This window comes from Leucoraja erinacea, chromosome 4 (genome assembly GCF_028641065.1).
Source record: "Leucoraja erinacea ecotype New England chromosome 4, Leri_hhj_1, whole genome shotgun sequence".
Taxonomy (NCBI): Eukaryota; Metazoa; Chordata; class Chondrichthyes; order Rajiformes; family Rajidae; genus Leucoraja; species Leucoraja erinaceus.
This window is the reverse complement of record NC_073380.1, coordinates 40,053,769-40,072,033: the sequence shown is the minus strand read 5'-3', so window position 1 is coordinate 40,072,033 and position 18,265 is coordinate 40,053,769. Positions and strand designations below refer to the sequence as shown.

Genomic DNA, 18,265 nt, shown 5'->3' with positions numbered 1-18,265 from the left:
CAAGGTATAAGTATGCTGTTCGCTTCATCTGTAAAAATGAGCAAGCTATGAGGGCTGATTCCATAGCTAAGAAGCTGCTAAGTAACAATGCTACTGATTTTTGGAAAGAAGTGATAGCACTTAACAGTTGCAAAACATCTCTACCATGTACTGTAGATGGAATCTCCGGAACAGCTAATATCGTGGAGTTATGGCGACAACATTATAGTACTTTATTCAACCGTGTCCAAGGTGATTTGTATAAGGTGGACAATATTGAGAGTAATGACTCAATGGTGATTATGTCACATGAGGTGTATCATGCTATGAACAAGCTGTCCAACAACAAAGCAATTGACTTGGATCATATTTCTGCTGAACATCTTAAGTATGCGAGTATGAGGATAGCTCCTCTCCTTGCTATTTGTTTTGCTGGCTTTATGATTCATGGCTGGTTACCAGACTCAACGTTGTCTGTTCTGTTAGTGCCAGTCATTAAGAACAAAACTGGTAAAGCAGGCAGCCTAAATAATTACAGGCACATAGCTTTAGCCAGCATATTGTCAAAAGTCTTAGAAAGAGTTCTGCTGGATAGAGTAAATGAGTTTGTTAACTCCACAGATAACCAGTTTGGGTTTAAAATTAAACATGGCACTGACGCATATATGCCCCAAAGGAGATTGTAAACAACTATAGAGGCAAAAACTCTTCAATTCCTATGTGCTTTATTGATGCTTCCAAAACCTTTGATCGTGTTAATCACAGAAAGCTGTTTGTTAAAATGAGTCAAAGAGGGGTGCCTAAAACATTGTGAGAATTCTAGATTACTGGTTTGCCCACCAGACTATGCAAATAAAATGGGGCAATAGGGTCTCAGCCCCATTTGGGGTTAGCAATGGTGTTAGACAAGGGGGAATTTTGTCCCCAGTCCTTTTTAATCTTTATATTGATGATCTGCCCAAACAATTGAAAGCCTGTAATACTGGGTGCGTGATTGGTAATATTTTAGTGAACCATATTATGTATGCAGATGATCTTGTGGTCTCTACTCCATCTAGAGCTGGTCTCCAGCAGCTCCTTACTATATGTTTTGTGTATGGTGTGAACATGATATTAAATAAAATGATTGTAAGAGTGTTGTTATGATCTGTAGAACCAAAGAGGATAAATGTCAAAAATTTCCTGATTTTACATTGTCTGTCAATGATCTTAGTGTCTGTAATAAGGTAAAATATCTAGGGCATTTTATTACAGAACAAATGACAGATGATGAAGATATTTATAGGCAACGACACATGCTGAATGTACAGGCGGATATTATCTTTTGTAAGTTTGGTGCGTGTGCAGTTGTGGTGAAGATATCACTGTTTAGAGCATATTGCACACCACTTTATACTGCGCACATGTGGTTGAACTATGGAAAGACAAGTTTGCAGAGACTAAAGGAGCCCTATAATGATGCCATGAGAACAATGCTAAGGAAACCTAGATGGTGTAGTGCTAGTAACATGTTTGTGGCTGCAGGAGTCAGTACTTTAGAAGCTATCCCAAGAAATCATATGTATAAATTAATTTGTAGGATAAATCTCTAAAAATGTAATTATTGTGGCCTTGTCAAACATAAGATTTAGCACTACACGCTACGAATCCCAGTTGTGGAAACACTGGCATCGTTGTCTTGTTGTAGGACATTGATCATTCTTTTTTATTCTGGATTTTAATTCATGTATTGTGGATTTTTTAATATATATATATATAATTTATGATAAGTGATATACTAAAATGTCTATTGTATTTTATGATGTTTTTATATGCAATGTATTTTTATGTAATGTTGTCCCTTGTCTGGACCATGAGTCCAAAATAAAGTTTATTAAATTAAATTTAAATTAAATTTCTGCACTGGGAAAAAAACATTCTGACCGTCAACCTTATCAGGTTAATTCATAATTTTAGTTACTTTTCTTAAGTCTCCTCTCAACTTCTAACATTCCAGACAACATAATCCAAGTTCTCCCATCATAGTCCAACCTTTCCTTGTAGCTGAAAACTCCTAATCCAGGCACCATTCTGGTAGACCTTTTCTGCACCCTCTCCAAAAGCTTCACATCTTCCTGTGGTGACCAGAACTGCAAACAAACAATACTCTGCAGCCCAATCAAAGTCCCCCCTCCTCCCTCTGGCAGACCTTGCACAGGTTTCTCCCCTCCCCCTCCATCTGTATTCCTTCCACGAGCTTCACAATTCACAACTTGTCTATCCTCAAGCTTCAGAATTTACAACTTGGTGTCCTTTTGGGCTCACACCCACCTTTATATCTCTGGCCTTTGTCCAACAATCTGCCTGTGTTCACCTATAATCAGCCATACTGACCTGCCCCATCTCTCTTCCAGCTATCTCCCCCCTCCCTCCCATCTGCAATCAAGGGTGAAGAAGACCCTTGTCACATATTCGTGGTCTCCAGAAATGCAGCCTGACCCATTGTGTTACTCCATCACTATATTTTTCTTATAGAGCTACCTCAGGACTTCCTGACTCTTTTGCTCTTACAATCAACACCAATTAATACAAACAATCCCATCTGTCTCATTCCCCATCTCCTATACCCCTGCAACTTATTTCCTCTCAACTGCCAATAACCTATGCTGTATTATATCAACCATTTAATTTACAGCAACCAATTAATCCACCAGCACTTACGAGCTTTGTGGGTGCATGGATGTTGCCACCTATAAAGATTACATTCAGGTGCTTACTGATAACATCTAATGCTGTAATCATTATATCACAGGAGAGGCAGCCAACATCTGAGGCTCCCAGAAAGAAGAGAGCAAACAAAGATAGAGATCTAATTGTGAAACTCCATGGGAGCCAAGTGTATTTGACTGAAACTTATGCAATGAGATTCACAACGGCACCTTGTAGGAACAAGGTGAATTGCTTCATTCTTGTCTTCAGGTGCACATGTACCACTCACAATGGGAGGGGGGACAAACGAAGATGATGATTGGGGAAATAATGATGATGATAAGAACATTGCTAAGGATGTTAGATTAGAATTAGGTAAGGATAATAAGGGATAGAAACATAGAAAATAAGTGCAGGAGGAGGCCAGTCGGCCCTTCGAGCCAGCACCGCCATTCATTGTGATCATGGCTGATCATCCCCAATCAATAACCCGTGCCTGCCTTCTCACCATATCCCTTGACTCCACTACCCCTAGATCTCTATCTAACTCTCTCTTAAATCCATCCAGTGACTTGGCCTCCACTGCCCTCTGTGGCGGGGAATTCCATAACTCCACAACTCTCTGGGTGAAAACTTTTTTTCTCATCTCAGTCAAAAATGGCCTCCCCTTTATTCTAAGACTGTGGCCCCCTGGTTCTGGACTCACCCAACATTGGGAACATTTTTCCTGCATCTAGCTTGTCCAGTCCTTTTATAATTTTATATGTTTCTATAAGATACCCCCTCATCCTTCTAAACTCCAGTGAATACAAGCCTAGTCTTTTCAATCTTTCCTCATATGACAGTCCCGCCATCCCAGGGATCAATCTTGTGAACCTACGCTGCACTGCCTCAATCACAAGGATGTCCTTCCTCAAATTAGGAAACCAAAACTGTACACAATACTCCAGATGTGGTCTCACCAGAGCCCTCTTTACTCAAGGATAAATCAAGGAAAGATAAATGAAACATAAAGGCACTATTAGTTATGTTTTAACCAAATGTCATGTAGATTCAGGGGGTTGAATGACCTAATTCTGTTTCCATGCTGCAAATACGTTGAGACGACAAAATATTTGCTAGGCTTAGACGTGGAGTAGTTACCTCCAAGGTCCCCCTTGACCTGGGAATATCGGGAAAGGCACAGTGAGGCTACAGGAGTGAGTAGGTATCAAGAAGATTCCTAGGTGTAGGAAGGAACTGCAGATACTGGTTTTAAACAAAAATAGACATAAAATGGTGGAGTAACTGGTCCAAAGGCTGCCTGTGACCATGAGATCAATGAGGATGTGGTCACAGGAGGCCTATGATGCTTTACAGGGCTGTTTTCATTTAAATCTTTTTATTTGAATTTCACAGCAATTTGCATACATACAATGATAACAGGCAATGACAGTCAAGGCATATTTGTGCAACAGTATGTAAGCGACCTTCAAAGCCCTTACCCTTACCCACCTTCAACCCACCCAAATCAGGTCGGAACCAAACGGGGACAAACAACACTCACATACATACACATCCACACAAATATGGTAAAATAAACGAAACAAAAAGTACTAAAAAAAAAGGGTCACTAATAACAATAAATAAGTAGGTAATTAAATAAATAAGTATGGGGAGGGGGGGTTAAGGGTAGAGCAGCTGCAGTATAGCAGAACAATGGTGGAGAACACTCAGTCCCCTTCCGTCCGGGGACAAGTTGAGAGAGTTAACAAGTTCCAAGAAAGGGTTCCATGTATCTAGGAATGTCTTGGTAGAGCCTTTGAGAGAGAACCTAAGTTTTTCAAGCTTTAAATTGTAAAGCACCTCCTTAATCCAGCGGGCGTGTGTCAGGGGACAGGTGAGCCTCCAGTTAAGCAAGATTAGTCTCCGGGCTAACAAGGTTGTAAAAGCTAGGACCCGTTTCACCGCAACAGAGAGGTTGGTGTTGGGAGGGCTACCAAAAATGGCTGACAGTGGGTTTGGAGGAATAGTCTGGCCGTAGGCTCTGCTTATCAAGTCGAAAGCACTCCTCCAAAAGGCTGCTAGCTTAGGGCAAGACCAGAACATATGGCTATGGTTGGCAGGGGATTGATTACATCTGTTGCAGGTGTCCCTAACAGCGGGGTAAATTCTAGATAATCTTGCATTTGTGTAGTGGACTTTGTGAAGTACTTTGCATTGGATTAGGCCATGACGGGCACATATGGAGGAAGAATGGATCAAATCCAAGGCAGAGTCCCATTGCTGGTCTGTTAGTTTCGTATTCAGCTCACCCTCCCACGCAGCTTTTAGTGAGGTATGAGGTTTCAATATAACCGACCCTAACAAGTTATACAAAACAGAGATGCATTTCTTCCGGTTGGGATCTAGAGCTAAGATGGTATCGGTCAGGGTTTCAGGGGGGCGATTTGGGAAATGGGGGAATGTCTTCTTCACAAAATCCCTAATCTGGAAAAAACGAAAAAGGTGGGAGTTTGGGAGGCTGGAGTTGGACGAGAGCTCCGCAAAAGACGAGAAGATGCCATCCTTGTATAGGTTTTTGATACTACTGATACCGTTGCTATGCCAGGTTTTGAATGTGGGGTTTGTACTTGAAGGTTTAAAGATGTGATTTTTAAACAGTGGGGTCAAGATGGAAGGGCCTTGTAAACCAACGTTTTTCCTGAGTTGACTCCATATCTTGAGCGAGAGGGATGCAATTGGGCCTGCACCCACAGATGTTATAGGAAGGGGGAGTTGGGAGCATAGGACAAACCGCAACGGGAGACGTGAACTCGCCTTTTCCATGTGTACCCAGGTCGGTAGGTGGTCGCAATCATCATTCATCCAATACAGGAGTTTTTGCAAGTTAGCTGCCCACTAGTATCGCCTAAAGTCAGGAAGTGCCAAACTGCCGTCACTCTTAGGAGACTGCAGTATCGCCTTTCGGATTCTAGCCGGTTTGCTACCCCATAAAAATTTAGATATTGTCCTTTCTAATTTATCAAAAAAAGATTTAGTGATAAGTATAGGGGCATGCTGGAAAAGATACAGGAATTTGGGTAGGACGACCAGGGCTGTTTTGAAGCCACAGACTGGGACGCACTCCGTAGTTCCCAAGGAGAGGACATTGATGGACTCACGGTCTGTGTTACCAGGTACATAAAGTTCTGTGTAGATAACTTTGTCCCTGAAGAGACTGTACACTGTTTCCCCAACAACAAGCCCTGGGTCACCAGTGACATAAAGGCCCTTCTCAACCAGAAGAAGAGGACCTTTAGGAATGGTGACAGGGAGGAGGTGAAACAGATGCAGAAAAACCTGAAGGCGAGACTAATACAGGACAAGGACAACTTCAAGAGGAAGCTAGAACAACAGGAGGAATGTGTGGAATGGGATGAAGAGCATTACAGACTACAGGAAAGCCAGTGGCCTGGACAGGGAAAGCAATCGGGACTGGACCAATGAGCGTAACCATTTTTTTAATAGATTTGATGGTGGTATCTCTACCCACCCTCCGCCCTGCTCCCAACAGACTGTCCCCCCAATCCCCCTGTCCACTTCCTCTGCCCTTTCTTTGCCGAGCCTGACCATAAGGCTGTGCAGGTGAGGAAAGAGCTGAGCAGACTCCGCCCAGGCAAAGCCACGGGTCCCGATGGTCAGCCCTAGGGTACTCAAGACGTGTGCCAGCCATATCTTCAACCCGAGCCTGGAGAGCGTTCCTGTGATGTGGAAGACATCCTGCCTGGTTCCTGTGCCAAAGAGGACACGCCCCAGCTCCACCAATGACTACAGACCGGTGACTTCACACATCAAGAAGTCCCTGGAGAGGCTGGTGCTCACTCACCTGCGACCCCTGATTAAACCCTACCTGGACCCCCTGCAGTTTGCTTACCAAGCAAAGATGGGGTTTGAGGACACCATCATCCACCTGCACCATTGTTCCTATGCTCCCTTCCTGTTTACCATCTACACCTCGGACCACAGATATAACTCTGTCTCCTGCCACCTGCAAGATTTCAGATGACTCCACCATTGTGGTTGCATCAGTGAGGGGAGGGAAGCGGAATGCTAGAGGTGTAGTCAACGACTTTGGTGAGTGGTGTGGGCTGAATCATCTGCAGCTCAACACCGAAAAGACTAAGGAGTTGGTGGTGGACTTTAGAAGGAGAGGAACACCCCTGTCCCCTATCTACATCAATGGTGTGGATGTGCAGTTTACCAGGGAGCCTGGGACTGTACCTGGACAGTCAACCTGTATCTGAAGCTCCTTCAACGTCTGTGGTGAGATGCTGCAGATGTTCTACCAATCGGTGGTAGCCAGTGCCATCTTCTTCGCTGCTGTGTGTTGTAGCAGCAGAGCGAAGCCTGCAGATACCAATACGATCAATAAACTCATCAGGAAGGCTGGCCCTGTCCTGGGGGTAGAGTTGGATTATTGGGAGGTGGTCTTGGAGGGGAGGATGCTCCTCAAACTGCGGAGCATCCTGGACAATACAGCTCACTCCCTCCATGACACACTGGTCAACCTGAGAAGTATCTTCAGCAACAGACTGGGTCCACCATGATGCGGGACAGAACACCACAGGAGTGCCTTCTTCCCTGTGACTATCAAACATTACAACTCCTGCCTTCTATCGTGGGGTAGACCGAGACCAAGACTGCCCCCCCTCCACCTCCTCAATCTTTGCACATCCCCAAAGCCTTACCACTCATCACTTTATTTTCATGTTTCATGTATGTTGTGTTCTTCATGACTGTTGGCAAATTAATTTCCCCCCAGGATAAATAAAGTTCTATCGTATCGCATTGATTCGTATTAAAGCTGCACAAGGCATAATAACTTTTACAAACATTTTCTTTCTCCACACTCTAACTGTTGAATCCCCATCCAAATGACCAGGGTCCTCGCATCTACAACTGGGTCTGTTCGGCAACTCCACAACGTAATGTGTCAGCAGGTAGACACAAAATGCTGGAGTAACTCAGCGAGACAGCAGCATCTCTGGAAAGAAGGAATAGGTGACGTTTCAGGTCGAGAAACGTCACCCATTCCTTCTCTCCAGAGATGCTATCCACTGAGTTACTCCAGCATTTTGTGTCTACCTTCGATTTAAACCAGCATCTCCAATCCTTTCCCACACGTAATATGTCAGCATTTGTCAGTCACTAAGTCCCAGGATAAAGCACATCACCCCAAGTCTGGGTTTAACTACAGTGCAAGTGCCTGAAGATTGTCAGTTCACTTCAGGAATGCCTGCCTCTGCCAGCATGATTCAGTCTACTGTTTCTGGTTAAAAACAGGAAATAATATTATTCTCAGTCACTGTTACCAATAATGTTCGAGAATAACCACAACGGAAAGTGTAAGATTATTTTGATTAGTATTTGCAAACAACATTGTATATGTACAAACAGTGAATTCTGGTCTTCATTCTAAAAAGTAATTCCTTCCAAAAAAAAGGTGAAGCCGTGACTTCTTGTAACTAGGATCCTCCATGCTATTATTCTTTGATCGGATTTAAATCCAAGTTAAATTGGTACATATGTTTATTTACATCAGCTGGGCATGATTTAACATTTAAATTGGGCCTCATCAGATTCATTGGCGTTCATATGTCTATTGTAGTTAACCAGGTCAAGGACAAATGTCGATATGGAATGGGTGGCCAGAAACATGTCAAGAAATATATTTTCTTAACATTTGTGACCAACAGTGGGAAACAGCAGTTAGCATCATACTAATCAAATGCCCTTAGGACTTATTGTATCCAATTTGGAGCAGATTATAATTTTCACTCAGCGACATCTGTAAACGATATTCTATTGGTGATTAGTCACTCACACAAGACAATTGCTCAATAACATTATATCCAAAAACTCTTCAGTCTCAGGATCTCAAATTTAATGCATTGTAAAATGAAAATGAACATATTTGCATCAATAATTGATTATAGATTAAACAAAGTTTACTTACAAGTTGGTGTGGAACATTCCCTTGTGTTATAATAAAGACGCTGAAACTGCTTACTGCACTCAGATGAGAATGAGATTGGTCCTACTTGATAAACAGGAAGAGTTTATGAGAATATGTCTGTCAATGGCACACGTATTATAATTTTAAAACATCATAATTATTTTTTTACGAGTGTGTTTCAATAAAATATTCCCACCTGCAAAATGATTTAAAACCTTCCCTTTCAAGTTGGGGTCTCTATGGACAATCTCTGAGAAGGAAAATTAAGATTTATTTTAATATTTTCATGGTTAAAACTGCAAATGTTTGTTATCTTTGCTTGATTTACAAAAAAAATCTGAATTTATTACCTGCAGCTTTCAATACATTTCCATTAACTCAAATAATAAGTGCAAAACATTGAAAACCGTGAAACATTTTTCACAACACATGCAAAGACATGCATCGGGAATGTATCACCTTCCACTTCTTTTGGAGAGTGATATCACTCAACATAACTAAAATATATTTTAAATGGTAACATTCTGAAATGAAAACAAAGTATAAAACAATACAGTTAGTTCAGCATAGATTTGGTAATAACAATTTTTTTTTTGGATGATAAGAGTATTTTATGTTCCCATCATTTTATGTTTATCTTTATCCTGGTTTGTAATCCTACATGTAAAGTAGATCAGAAAACTGTCTTTATTTACAGCAATGAATGTGTCAACAAGGAGGTGGGACCTTTAATCTTACTATTTTATATTCACCACTCAATCTATCTCTTTAGTTGGAGCAGTTTCATTCAGAAATAGCCATCTGACGTTAACATCAAAATAAACGAGAGAATATGAAGACAGTGGCCAAAATATCTTAGAAACTGGATACTGGTTAATACACGAAAGGACACTAAGTGCTGAAGTAACTCTGCGGGTCAGGCAACATCTCTGGAGAATATGGATAGGTAACTCCACACTTTGTACCATTTTGGTAAGGAACTGAAATTAATTGATAAGAAGTTGACTAAATCTCAGCAGTTTATCAGTTCAGTCAAGATCAAAATGAGTCTATTGATCTCTACAAACAAATCAAATTCCATCTTCTGAAAATCTTCAACTTTTAGCATGGCGATGCCCGAGATGGTGGGATTGAACCCTACCGTTTGTTGCCATGATGATTAGAATAATTGCAGTATCCTGCAACAAATATTAGCAAGAAACATACTCAAAAAATAAACTGTAATAAAAGCATATTAATTTATCATTATTACAGTTAGCTCAAGAAATGATGCAGAGCAGCCATGTTCATCTGCAAGATTGTCTCATGAACTAAAATATTATTATGGCACTTGTGGGTCGATTAGTGAAACATCCTGTGCAAATAGACAGCCCATTGCAATGATAAACTGAAAAAATCCTAAAATCTAGATAGGTGATATCATGGGAAATCCTCAGTGTGTCATTTATACACCTGGGTACCACAAATAATGCTACTGTTGATAGATATTAAATGCACTTATAACCATATAACCATATAACAATTACAGCACGGAAACAGGCCATCTCGGCCCTACAAGTCCGTGCCGAAAACTTTTTCCCCTTAGTCCCAACTGCCTGCACTCATACCATAACCCTCCATTCCCTTCTCATCCATATGTCTACCCAATTTATTTTTAAATGATACCAACGAACCTGTCTCCACCGCTTCCACTGGAAGCTCATTCCACACCGCTACCACTCTCTGAGTAAAGAAGTTCCCCCTCATGTTACCCCTAAACTTCTGTCCCTTAATTCTGAAGTCATGTCCTCTTGTTTGAATCTTCCCTATTCTCAAAGGGAAAAGCTGATCCACATCAACTCTGTCTATCCCTCTCATCATTTTAAAGACCTCTATCAAGTCCCCCCTTAACCTTCTGCGCTCCAGAGAATAAAGACCTAACTTATTCAACCTTTCTCTGTAACTTAGTTGTTGAAACCCAGGCAACATTTTAGTAAATCTCCTCTGTACTCTCTCTATTTTGTTGACATCCTTCCTATAATTGGGCGACCAAAATTGTACACCATACTCCAAATTTGGTCTCACCAATGCCTTGTACAATTTTAACATTACATCCCAGATTCTATACTCAATGCTATGATTTATAAAGGCTAGCATACCAAAAGCTTTCTTTACCACCCTATCTATATGAGATTCCACCTTCAAGGAACTATGCACGGTTATTCCCAGATCCCTCTGTTCAACTGTATTCTTCAATTCCCTTCCATTTACCATGTACGTCCTATTTTGATTTGTCCTGCCAAGGTGTAGCACCTCACATTTATCAGCATTAAACTCCATCTGCCATCTTTCAGCCCATTCTTCCAAATGGCCTAAATCACTCTGTAGACTTTGGAAATCCTCTTCATTATCCACAACACCCATTATCTTGGTATCATCTGCATACTTACTAATCCAATTTACCACACCTTCATCCAGATCATTGATGTACATGACAAACAACAAAGGACCCAACACCGATCCCTGAGGCACCCCACTAGTCACCTGCCTCCAACCCGACAAACAACCATCCACCATTACCCTCTGGCTTCTCCCATTCAGCCACTGTTGAATCCATCTTGCTACTCCTGCATTTATACCCAACAGTTGAACCTTCTTAACCAACCTTCCATGAGGAACCTTGTCAAAGGCCTTACTAAAGTCCATATAGACAACATCCACTGCTTTACCTTCGTCAATTTCCCTAGTAACCTCTTCAGAAAATTCAAGAAGATTAGTCAAACATGACCTTCCAGGCTCAAATCCATGCTGACTGTTGTAAAATCCATGGTCCGGTTGTAAACTACCCTGTAAATACTAATCAGACCCTGTTTATCCAGATGCTTATATATATTATCTCTAAGTATCTTTTCCATTAATTTGCCCACCACTGAAGTCAAACTAACAGGCCTATAATTGCTAGGTTTACTCTTAGAACCCTTTTTAAACAATGGAACAACATGCGCAGTATGCCAATCCTCGGGGACTATTCCCGTTTCTAATGACATTTGAAATATTTCTGTCATAACCCTGGCTATTTCTACACTAACTTCCCTCAATGTCCTAGGGAATATCCTGTCAGGACCTGGAGACTTATCCACTTTTATATTTTTCAAAAGTGTCAGTACTTCTTTTACTTTGAAACTCATAGTATCCATAGCTACTCTACTAGTTTCCCTTACCTCACATAATTCAATATCCTTCTCCTTGGTGAATACCGAAGAAAATAAATTGTTCAATATCTCCCCCATCTCTTTTGGCTCTGCAGATAGCTTTCCACTCTGTCTCTCCTATGGACCAATTTTATCCCTCGTTATCATTTTGCTATTAATATAGCTGTAGAAACACTTTGGATTTACTTTCACCTTACTTGCCAAAGCAACCTCATGTCTTCTTTTAGCTTTTCTAATTTATTTCTTAAGATTCTTTTTACATTTCCTTATACTCCTCAAGCACCTCATTTACTTCATTCTGCCTATAATTATTGTAGATCTCCCTCTTTTTCCGAACAAGATGTCCAATTTCCCTTGAAAACCATGGCTCTTTACACTTTTTACTGTTTCCTTTCAACCGAACAGGAACATAAAGATTCTGTACTCTTAAAATTTCCCCTTTAAATGTCCTTCATTTCTCTTCTACATCCTTCCCATAAAACAAAATGTCCCAGTTCACTCCTTTTAAATCATTTCGCATCTCATCAAAGTTAGCCTTTCTCCAATCAAAAATCTCAACCCTAGGTCCAGTTCTGACCCTCTCCATAATTATATTGAAACTAATGGTATTGTGATCACTGGACCCAAAGTGCTCCCCAAAGCATACCTCCGCCACCTGTCCCGTCTCATTTCCTAACAGGAGGTCCAACACTGCCCCTCCTCTAGTAGGTACCTCTATGTATTGCTGCAAAAACACTATCCTGCACACATTTTACAAACTCCAAACCATCCAGCCCATTTACCGAATGTGTTTCCCAGTCTATGTGTGGAAAGTTGAAATCTCCCACAATCACTACTTTGTGCTTACTATTAATATCTGCTATCTCCTTACATATTTGCTCTTCCAATTCTCGATCCCCATTTGGCGGTCTATAATACACCCCTATAAGTGCTGCTACCCCTTTCCCACTTCTCAGTTCCACCCAAATAGCCTCCCTAGATGAGCCTTCCAATCTATCCTGCCAAAGCACTGCTGTAATATCTTCCCTGACTAGTAATGCAACACCTCCACCTCTTGCCCCTCCAATTCTATCACACCTGAAGCAACAAAATCCTGGAATATTTAGTTTCCAATCACAGCCCTCCTGCAACCATGTTTCACTGATCGGCACAACATCATACTTCCAGGTGTCTATCCAGACTCTCTCATCCACCTTTCTTACAATGCTCCTAGCATTAAAATATACACATTTAAGAAACCCACCGCCTCTTATTCTCTGTTTATTTCCTTTTTTTTCTTTCTCCTCTTGTGCCCGAGTGCTTCCCTTTTCTGCTTCCTGCCTCCCATTCTGTCTACTAGCTTTCTCTATTTGAGTCCCTCGCCCCAACCATTCTAGTTTAAAGTCTCCCCAGTAGCCTTTGCAAATTTCCCCGCCAGGATATTGGTCCCCCTCGGGTTCAAGTGCAACCCATCCTTTCTGTACAGGTCCCACCTTCCCCAAAAGAAGTCCCAATGATCCAGAAACTTGAATCCCTGCCCTCTGCACCAGTCTTTCAGCCACGCATTTATCCTCCACCTCGCTCCATTCCTACTCTCACTGTCGCGTGGCACAGGCAGTAATCCTGAGATTGTTACCTTTTTGGTCCTTTTCCTTAACTCTCCTCCCAACTCCCTAAATCCTCCCTTCAGGCCCTCTTCCCTTTTTTTACCTATGTCATTGGTACCTATATGTACCACGACCTCAGGCTCCTCTCCCTCTGATTTCAGGATATCTTGGACGCGTTGAGACACGTCCGAGACCTTGGCACCAGGGAGGCAGACCACCATCCTGGTCTCCCGACTGTGTCCACAGAATCGCCTATCCGACCCCCTAACAATAGAGTCCCCAATTACTATTGCCCTCTTCTTTTTGTCCCTACCTTCAGGAGTAACAGGGTCGGTCTCTGTGCTGGAGGCCCGTCCGCTCTCGCTACCGCCGGGCAGGCTGTCACCCCCATCCATACTCAAACAGGAGTACTTATTTGCAAGGTATACCGACATTGGAGTACTCACTCGTCCCTGCCTCTGCCCCTTGCCCTTCCTTAGCGTGACCCACATGTCTCTCTCCCATGGTTTTGGAGTGACCACCTCCCTATAACTCCCCTCTATGACCTCCTCACTCTCTCTGACCAGACAGAGGTCATCGAGCTGCTGCTCCAGGATCCTAATACGGTCCCTTAGGAGCCCCATCTCGCTGCACCTGGTGCAGATGTGGACGTCTGGAGGGCCATCCGACACCATCACCTCCCACATCTGACATCCCGAACAGTACACTGCTCTGGCTGTCATTCTCCCGCCTTACCCTGGATCTGATACCAGTATAATACAATAGAAACTGCTGGGAGAAATCAGCAGGTATCTGACTCACAACAGCTGCTCCCTCTTGACCTTTAAACTGCACTTTTATTATATAAACAAAAAGCACTGTACCCTTAGCTCACTGTACCTTTACTAAAGCACTGCACCTTTAGCCCACTGTACCCTTGGCTCACTGTACCTTTACTAAAGCATTGTACCTTTAACCAGAAAGCAGTCATGCTAACCTGAGGTTTGCACCCAATCAGCTGCTTCCTCTAGTCTGCTTCCACCAATCAGCGGCTTCCACCAGAACCCTCCCTATGAAGTGTGGAACGTTACAGATTTCTGTAAGCCCTGACCCTCCTCCACTCTCTCCAACGGTCCCGGGCCTCTGTAAAAGCAAGCCCCGTGCTCGATTTATATACTCACCGCCCTGACCCTCCTCCACTCTCTCCAACGGTCCCAGGCCTCTGTCTTCATTTCAATGACACGTTGGAGGAGAGGATGGAATAAAGATTATTCCCCAGTTACATTAAAAACAAAGGGATTGCATTTTAAGACACTTTGCACAATTTTGATATGATCTTTTTCTTTTTGTGTCTTTTTCTGTAGGTCATGCATGGGGAAAAAAGCTGACTGTACTGATATAAGTATTGAATAGGGCACTATCTTTGCAATATTGCAAATTAATATTGTAATTTGTAACTTTCAAGCTAGTTATCACGAGGGTCATCATTTTAAATCCTGAATGTGATTTGAAAGCTTGATTAATAAATCATTTTTATATTTAAAATATCATATTGAACATGTGTAAACTTGCCCACTGGCCCACAGACATGTGAATAGTCTATTATTTTTTATGTGCCATTAAACCATGAAATATGTATTATGTGGATGTAAGTGCAAAGAACAAGTGGTTGTTTTCAGTGGAAAACACCATATCATCTTTTTATTTTTTGAAATCAGGACAGCAAGATGCCAATTCCAATAAAATCCATTGTAAATATCATCAGATCTTAGAACGTAATACATAGAACAAAACAGCACAGGCATTGGCCCTACAGCCCACAATGTCCGTGCTGAACATGATGCCAAATTAAACTGATCTCTTTGTTGTGAAGAAAGAGGTATAAAAGTAAATCCTACCACAAATTCCACCATCCATGCCTGCATGACATGGACCAGATAACAAACCTACAGCTGCAATGATTTCAGCATAAATTATATATCTGTCCATATTAAATTTTGTGTAATTAACTAATCTATCTTGAGTAGGCAAATGTATCCATTAAAATGATATCATGAAACATTTCATACTATTTCAAAGCATTTGCTTTTACTGTGTCCAAGCCTGCAAGTTATTTTTAAAGAATATGAGACACAAATTGCAGTACCAAACATTTGTCTAGATCCCTTTTGCGTTAGCTAAGAAAAGTTATTTGCCCATCAAAAAAAGAATTTGTTCCTTAGTTGGTAAACTTTCAGCATGTGAAATCTGGCCGATGACAAGACAGAATCCCAGTGATCCCTGCATCAGGAGCACAGAATGGTTCAGAACTTGACCCTGCCAGTTCCATCTATTTCCTTCAAAGTTAGTCATAGAGTCATTGTGTGATGTGGATTGTTTGCCTTCCACCCCCATCCTCCATTCCAAAACAAGGTGAAGGAAGACTAGAACAATTCTGCTCTAAAACCTCAGAGTATCTCTGTAGGAAGCATCTTTCAAAGGTAATTTCAGAAGTACTTAAAGTCACTTGAGTAACTTGTACCATGGTAATATCCTGAACCAAGATATTGTGTTCCAGGAGAGATCAATTTTCTCATGCTCGGAAGGAAAATTAGTCCTAATTGTCGTTTCGTGTTGAAGACTATATGTAGTTATTTCTTCATTGGTTCAGAAAGACTGGGCGAGAGAGTGGTGTTGGGTCTACTCTCCCTTAAAAGGCCAGATTTGAGTATGATTCACTGATATGCTTTTGCAGACACCGGTGACTCGCCATAACAATGCATTTGACTATGCTCCTGGAATGTATGAGATTCCTGGCAGCCAAGCATGTGAGCCACTCTTCCATCACTGGATAAGTCCTTCTGGAATTTTCGCTCCTTGGTATTTATATAGCAAGTGTCCGAAATCTTTTAAACGCTCAATTCCCATCAGTATCGAACGGTAATTCACCAACCTGAGTCAGCCTTGCTTCACTTAGTTTCAATGTATTTTGGCTTTGTAATAAAAATATGAAATCTGTAATGCTGCCACTTTTGGATCATTACACAGCGTAAACTGTTTTAGCATTTTTACAGAACTGGCATGAATTCCGACTCTTTCAATTTAGATTTGATAGGATTCTTCAGTAAATTGATATCCCAGTGGCAGCAGTAAGGCTTGTTTCTTCAAATCCTTGCACACTTATTGTTCCAATCACAATTAAATAATCGCATTGAGATGTGTTTCACTGAGTGAAGAAGAAAGTGTGTTAAACTATCCTGACAAAAGGAGCCATTAGTCACAAAATCCACGTAAATTTACATATTTGATGGGTTATATCGATATTCCAGGTTTCAATGAATTGTTAGTGTTAATCAATCTAAGAGGGAAGGGGGGTAGATTGACACGGAGGCTATGTTGACATCAACAGTCGTATAACAGTTTATAATCAAATAGCATGTAAATAAACAGTTTAATGATATTTTGCCTGGCTCCAACTGAAAATGTCTCAGTGAGAAGTTCCAGTAAATCTCAATGTTCTGCCAAGTTATACAATATTGTCATTCACCATAAACAATATTTAAGTTTGAAACGATGTCTGATTTTATTTCAAGTTGCTGTACTATTTCGAGCAAGTCTACCGTTCTAATTGTGATCAAAGACCCCGTTATCTGCAGCTCAAATCAGCCCCTACCATGGTTGCAACCCGAACTGAGGTGCACTCAAATGAAATAATGTCTCGTGGGTAGATGGTGCACATGACCCAGCCATGGGTTTCTACTGTTTCGTAATGTCAAATCAGCCTTCATGTTATTTGTTTTCATTTCCATCAAAACAGCTAAATTACTTCCCCTACCCCAGTATAAAATTCAAAAGGTTGGATATGGCCTGTTTTGACACAGTACAAGATAATTATTAACATGAATTCAAAGACAATTGTTAATTTATATACATATATATAGGTTAAATCTTAATAAATCGGTTTCTTTGAAAATTGCTACATGACTTCTTGCGATATATTAGAAGAGCAGTGATGCATATTTTCTATAGGCGAAAACATCATCTGATTTAGGATCAGACAGGACCTGACGGTTTGGAACCGGAACCTTTTATGCTTGGACTGCCCTAAATAAAAGTGACTTTTTACGGACTCAAGTATGATAACAGGGATTAAAGTCCCCACCTTATCGCCATCCTTATTTGGAGGATCCGCCCTCAGGAATATTTTCGCTTTTCTTCTTACCTATTGGTTTGTCCTGCCTTGGGACAAACACCGCTTTTTCTTTCGTGATCTGTTTGTAGTCTTGATCCAAGGCGTAGAAAGTGTCGTATCGTTTAACTGTGTTCCTGCCCCCGCGATTGCTGTCCCCCGTGCCTTTCAAGATGAGGTCTAAAGGTAATTGTCTCGCTTTCTGCCTCAGCTCCGCTCTGCCTTCACAGTGATCCACGGTGACCAGAAGAAGGGCGATGCCCAGCAAAGTGTGCCATCTCCGTCGGCCCATCTCTACATAAAGCAAAAGTCGATTAAAGATGAGCATTCCCTTCCGAAGCTTTAGCAGTACCAAGGCAACTAACTCCGTATTGCCTTCCAAATCCTGTCGAACTGAAAGTGCTCCAATCTCACTTGGGAGGGGGGTTTAAATCAGCGTGTACAACCAGAGCGCTATCGCCAAGTGGACGTTTTTTTTTAACATAAGGCTCATTAGATCAACTCTAAAGCTTCTCATCACGGGATGTGGAGGTGTCACAAGCACAATTCAGTCTCCACATTCCAGAGTTTTAACCCGTTTTACATCATGCGTGCATGCTCTGACCCTTCCCTTAATGCATATTTCCTTCCAGACGTAATATCTCGTTAGCTCACATTATAGACATGGATTAGGAAAGGTATTACAAGCCAGGCTTTA

General features: G+C 41.5%; 1 protein-coding gene across 1 annotated transcript in view; it reads right to left on the bottom strand.

The window, feature by feature from the left end:
• The window catches only part of alkal1 (ALK and LTK ligand 1), a 55,155-nt gene extending 37,156 nt beyond the window's left edge, over positions 1-17,999 (bottom strand). Inside the window, exons 1-3 of the mRNA XM_055634084.1 lie at positions 17,602-17,999; positions 8,841-8,894; positions 8,645-8,725 (exon numbers count right to left, since the gene is read on the bottom strand). Coding sequence (XP_055490059.1) covers positions 8,645-8,725; positions 8,841-8,894; positions 17,602-17,896 — 430 coding nt within the window. The 5' untranslated portion in view covers positions 17,897-17,999. The remainder of the gene's footprint in view (positions 1-8,644; positions 8,726-8,840; positions 8,895-17,601) is intronic.
• Positions 18,000-18,265: the final 266 nt, after the last annotated feature.